Here is a 5,576-nt window from a genome sequence, read left to right as displayed (position 1 = left end):
CGGGGCACCGCTCGTCACCGGCTGCCATTCTGAAAAAGAACCTTTTATTCCAACTCTCTGCCTTCTGTTAGACAGCCAATCCTCAGTCCATCCCAGCAGCTCACCTCGAACACCATGGGCCCTCACCTTGCTCAACAGCCTCTCGTGTGGCACCTTATCAAAGGCCTTTTGAAAGTCTAGATATACCACATCCACTGGGTTTCCCTGGTCTAACCTACTTGTTACCTCTTCAAAAAATTCCAACAGGTTTGTCAGGCACGACGTCCCTTTACTAAATCCATGTTGACTTGTTCTAATCAGACTCTGCTCTTCCAAGAATTTAGAAGCCTCATCCTTAATGATGGATTCTAGAATTTTACCAACCACCGAGGTTAAGCTGATTGGCCTATAATTTTCCATCTTTTGCCTTGATCCTTTCTTGAGCAAGGGGGTTACAACAGCCATCTTCCAATCATCCGGGACCTTTCCTGACTCCAGTGACTCTTGAAAGATCTCAACCAATGCCTCTGCTATTTCCTCAGCCACCTCTCTCAGAACTCTAGGGTGTTTCCCATCGGGGCCAGGAGATTTATCAATTTTAAGACTTTTTAACTTTTCTAGCACTATCTCTTTCGTAATGGCAACCATATTCAACTCAGCCCCGTGACACCCTTTAATTTTTGGGATATTATTCATGTCTTCCACTGTGAAAACTGATGCAAAGTACTTGTTAAGTTCTCCTGCTAGTTTCTTATCTCCCATCACTAGGCTTCCTGCATCAGTTTGAAGTGGCCCAATGTCTACTTTTGCCTGTTGTTTGTTTCTTATGTACTGAAAGAAACTTTTACTATTGTTTCTAATATTACTGGCTAGCCTACCTTCATATTTGTTCCTCTCCTTTCTTATTACACTCTTTGTTATCCTCTGTTTGCTTTTGTATCCTTCCCAATGTTCTGATTTCCCACTGTTCTTAGCCACTTTATAGGATCTCTCTTTTTCTTTAATACATTTCCTGACTTCCTTTGTCAGCCAAGGTTGTCTAATCCCTCCCCGGTTAATCTTTCTTTTCTTGGGAATGAACCTCTGTACAGTGTCCTCAATTATACCTACAAACTCCTGCCATTTTTGCTCTACTGTCTTCCCGGTTAGCCTCTGCTTCCAGTCTATTTTAGTCAGTTCCTCTCTTATGCCCTCATAATTACCTTTATTCAACTGTAACACCATTACATCCGATTTTGCCTTCTCCCTTTCAAACTCATAATTCTGCCAGCCTCCACCACTTCCTCTGGCAGCTCAAACCATACATGCACCACTCTGTGAAAATGTTACCTCTCAGGTCCTTTTTAAATCTTTCCCTTCTCACCTTAAACCTATGCCCTCGCCTCCACCACTTCCTCTGGCAGCTCAAACCATACATGCACCACTCTGTGTGAAAATGTTACCTCTCAGGTCCTTTTTAAATCTTTCCCTTCTCACCTTAAACCTATGCCCTCTAGTTCTGCACTACCCAACCTCCAAGGAAAAGACCTTGTCTATTTATCCTATCCATGCCACTCATGATTCTATAAATTTCTGTAAGGTCATCCCTCAGCCTCTGACGCTCCAGGGAAAACAGCCTCAGCCTATTCAGCCTCTCCTTCGAGCACAAACCCTACAAACTTGGCAACGTCCTTGTAAATCTTTTCTGAACTCTTTCAAGTTTCACAACATCCTTCAAATAGCAAGGAGACCAGAATTGCACGCAATATTCCAAAAGTGGTCTAACCAATGTCCTGTACAGCCGCAACATGAACTCCCACCTCCTGTACTCAATACTCTGACCGATAAAGGAAAGCATACCAAACATCTTCTTCACTATCCTATCTACCTGCAAATCCACTTGCAAGGAACTATGAACCTGTACTCCAAGGTCTCTTTGTTCAGCAACACTCCCCATTTACCATTTTTTCAACATGATTTCCTGATGATGACAAAAGCTCAGATTCTTGCAGTAATGAAAACTAAAATGCATTTTTCTTCTACTTTTGAATCCAAATGATTAAATAATAATCAACTTGGATAACACTTTCCCACAGAAAATAAACCAAAAGATATAGGTGAAAGACATTTTCACTTCCCACTATAATTTACTATCTATTTTTGTTTTACTTGTCCAGATTTTATTTGGACGTTGCTGCACATTTACATTAAACAAACAAAATCTTCCCAAACAATTATATTAGACAGGTCCCTTTTGATCACACTTGTTTTTCTCCATATTTGTTCTAAATCATTTTCAAATTCTTTTGTTATGGCAGTTAACTCCACCAAACCAATCTCAGCTTTTTAGGAAAGAAAAATGTTTTTGCCAGCATGGATCACAAAGATTTAAATAACAATCTCTACTAAGTCGTTGGGATATATAGAATTCAAAAGTTGCAGAGCCAACAAAGTCAGAGTTCTCTTATTCTATAGCTAAACATTTCTGCTGAGGTGAATTCAACTCTCATGAAAAGGATGTTGCCAGGTTTGTAGGGTTTGTGCCAGAAGGAGAGGCTGAATTGGTTGATCCCCAATCTCATTCATTCTGCTGGAATAAAACTGAATTAGTTGATGTCATGACTTAGCATAATTCAGTGCTATGAAAATTAGTATTTTCATTAACATAGGTCTCAAGCTGTCAAAGACATTTAGCACTCTGACAATTCAAATTTCATTTTTCTTTAACAAAGCTAAGCCACTGCAGTGCAGAAATTCAAAACTAATTCTGTTAAAATCCACTGATGCCTATATTCTGCACAATCTATTGCATTATCTTCGACACAGGAAAATCCAAACGAGCTGTTAATTGCATTCGCTGGTGCTAGTTGGCTTTCCACAGAAAGGCCCAAATAAGTCTTTTTTGGTGAAGTTTACAACTAAATGGGCTATTTAGTCATAGGGTCAGAGTCTTAGAGATGTACAGCATGGAAACAATCAAAATCAATTAAATGATTTCAAGTCATACAACATGGAAGCAGATCTTTTGGTCCAACTACTCCAGGCTAACCAAACATAACAATCTGACCGGTCTATAGCTGACACATGCCTCCATTTTCTAAACCAGCGCCTAATGTCACTAGTAATCCAGCATTCTGTATGCCTACCAGCCTTACCCTTCACCGTTACAGGAACATACTACCTCATCTCATTGTTAAAGGCTTGTGAATAACCTCCCCCATTCAACTTTTGAAAGTTCCTGTTTGATACTGTCAAAATTGGCTTTATTCCAATTTAGAATTTGAACTTCTTGATCAGTTCTATACTTGTCCATAATTCTACTAGCTTTAAAACATTTATGATCACTTCCCCCAAAGTGCTCTCCCACTGACATCTGTCACTTGCCCTGCTTTATTTCCCAAGAGGTCAAGTATTACTCATTCTCTTGTAGATGTTCTACATATTGAATAACAAAGTTTTCTTGTAAACACTGAACAAATTCCTCTCCATCCAAGCTCCTAATACTATGGCAGTCCCAGTCCATACTGCAAAGTTACAATTCCATACCATTTCAACCCTATTATTCTTACAGATAATTGAGATTTCCTTACATATTTGGTTCCCAATTTCCTGCTGACAACTGGAGTGAATATAGTACAATCCCCACAAAGTGATTATCTCTTTCTTATTTCTCAGTTCCACCCAAATATGTTCACTGAACGATCTCCCAGAAATACCCTCTGTACGTACAGCTGTAATGTTATCCATAGCCCAAACTGCCACTCCACCTCCTCTCTGGCCTCCCTTTCTATCCTTTCAACAGCATCTATACCCTGGAGCACAAGCTGCCAGTCCTGTACACCCCTGGGCCACATTGGTGTAATAGCTATGTTATCCCAGTCCCATGTTCCCAACCATGTCCTGAGTTCATCTGCCTTACCTACCAAGCCTCTTGCATTGAAGTAAATGCAGTTTAATTTATCAGTTTTAACTCATTCTCTACCAGGGTTATGTCTGCTTTGACGATTTGATTCCTGATGAAGAGCTCCTGCCCGAGACGTCCATTTTCCTGCTCTTCAGATGCTGCCTGACCCGCTGTGCAGTTCCAGCACCACTCTAATCTTGACTCTAATCTCTAGCATCTGCAGTCCTAATTTTCACCTATTAGATCACCAACCATGTCTACTCTACCAGCCTCACCCTTTTCTCACAATTGCTTTGGTTCCACCCCTTTTAGTAAATTAAATGAGGAAACTGGAGAACTCAGATTTCTCCAGTTTCCTCATTTCCCCTCCCCCCACCTTGTCTCAGTCAAATCCCCTCGAACTCAGCACCGCCTTCCTAACCTGTAATCATCTTCCTGACCTCTCCGCCCCCACCTCAGTCTGACCTATCACCCTCACCTTGACCTCCCTCCACCTATCGCATTTCCAAAGCCCCTCCCCCAAGTCCCTCCTCCCTACCTTTTATCTTAGCCTGCTGGACACACTTGCCTCATTCCTGAAGAAGGGCTTATGCCCGAAACGTCGATTCTCCTGTTCCTTGGATGCTGCCTGACCTGCTGCGCTTTTCCAGCAACACATTTTCAGCTCTGATCTCCAGCATCTGCAGCCCTCACTTTCTCTCAAAGAATAACAATTAAGCGAGAAAGCTGCAGCATGATAACTTCTTTGGCATAAATTGTCTGCAAGCTAAAATACTAGCTGGGGCTCAAAAATGAACTTTGGTCTTGCACTTTAGATTTTTTTTTAAACTAGTTGTTCTAAATCTACAACGCTAATGTGGAAACATTATATGCATGAGTGTCAGTCACAGGTGTATACAGACTGTTGTTTAATCACCTCATAGGCAGCCAAGCTTGCCTCAGTCATCATGTCACTGTTATCTTCAATACGGAATCCCTGTTCTTTGGCAAAGGCAACTGCTCCTTCTCCAACAAGCATGTTATGTTCACTCTTATCCATCACCATTTGAGCCACTGTCAATGGGGTACCAACACTATTACAAAACATAATGAGAAATGTAAAATACAGTTATAAAAGAAATTTAACACGTTTTTCCATAATTGTTGCATCATTTTTCTTTAGCTGCACAACTTTCAGAAGTGAAAAGTTATAATTGGTGCTGTGTTGTGATGTGATGTGAAATACTGAACATATTTAATTGGCTTGAAGAACTTTTTTGCTCGCACTATATCAAGGCTTGAACCTCTGGGTGAATCAAATCTATGGGAAATGTCAAATATGTGGGGTAATCTGGGGAAATGGGCAAATTAATTCAAATATAGCAACACAAAAAGCAAGCAGTAGAGACAAATTGAAAATAAACGATTCACACTGTGAAAGGATCTAGAAAATAGCATATTCTCATTTAAATACACAAAAATGGGTATTCACCAATTCATTGAATTAGCTGAAAATGTGTTGCTGAAAAAGCGCAGCAGGTCAGGCAGCATCCAAGGAACAGGAGAATCGACATTTCGAGCATAAGCCCTTCTTCAGGAATGAGGCGTGTGCACCAAGCAGGCTAAGATAAAAGATAGGGAGGAGGGACTTGGGGGACGGGCGTTGGAAACGCGATAGGTGGAAGGAGGTTAAGGTGAGGGTGATAGGCCGGAGTGGGGGTGGGGGCTGAGGCAG

At 41.1% G+C, this 5,576-nt stretch overlaps 1 protein-coding gene across 6 annotated transcripts in view; it reads right to left on the bottom strand.

The window, feature by feature from the left end:
- Positions 1 to 5,576, bottom strand: part of zgc:153169 (uncharacterized protein LOC767799 homolog) — a 57,882-nt gene that overhangs the window by 31,498 nt on the left and 20,808 nt on the right. For all 6 annotated transcript variants that reach the window (XM_043696683.1, XM_043696682.1, XM_043696680.1 and 3 more), the window contains exon 3: positions 4,779 to 4,935. In XM_043696683.1, the coding sequence (XP_043552618.1) occupies positions 4,779 to 4,935 (157 nt within the window). The remainder of the gene's footprint in view (positions 1 to 4,778; positions 4,936 to 5,576) is intronic.

Source organism: Chiloscyllium plagiosum, chromosome 9 (assembly GCF_004010195.1).
Source record: "Chiloscyllium plagiosum isolate BGI_BamShark_2017 chromosome 9, ASM401019v2, whole genome shotgun sequence".
NCBI lineage: Eukaryota > Metazoa > Chordata > Chondrichthyes > Orectolobiformes > Hemiscylliidae > Chiloscyllium > Chiloscyllium plagiosum.
Note: the sequence above shows the minus strand (reverse complement) of the source record. Positions and strands in the feature narration are given on the sequence as shown.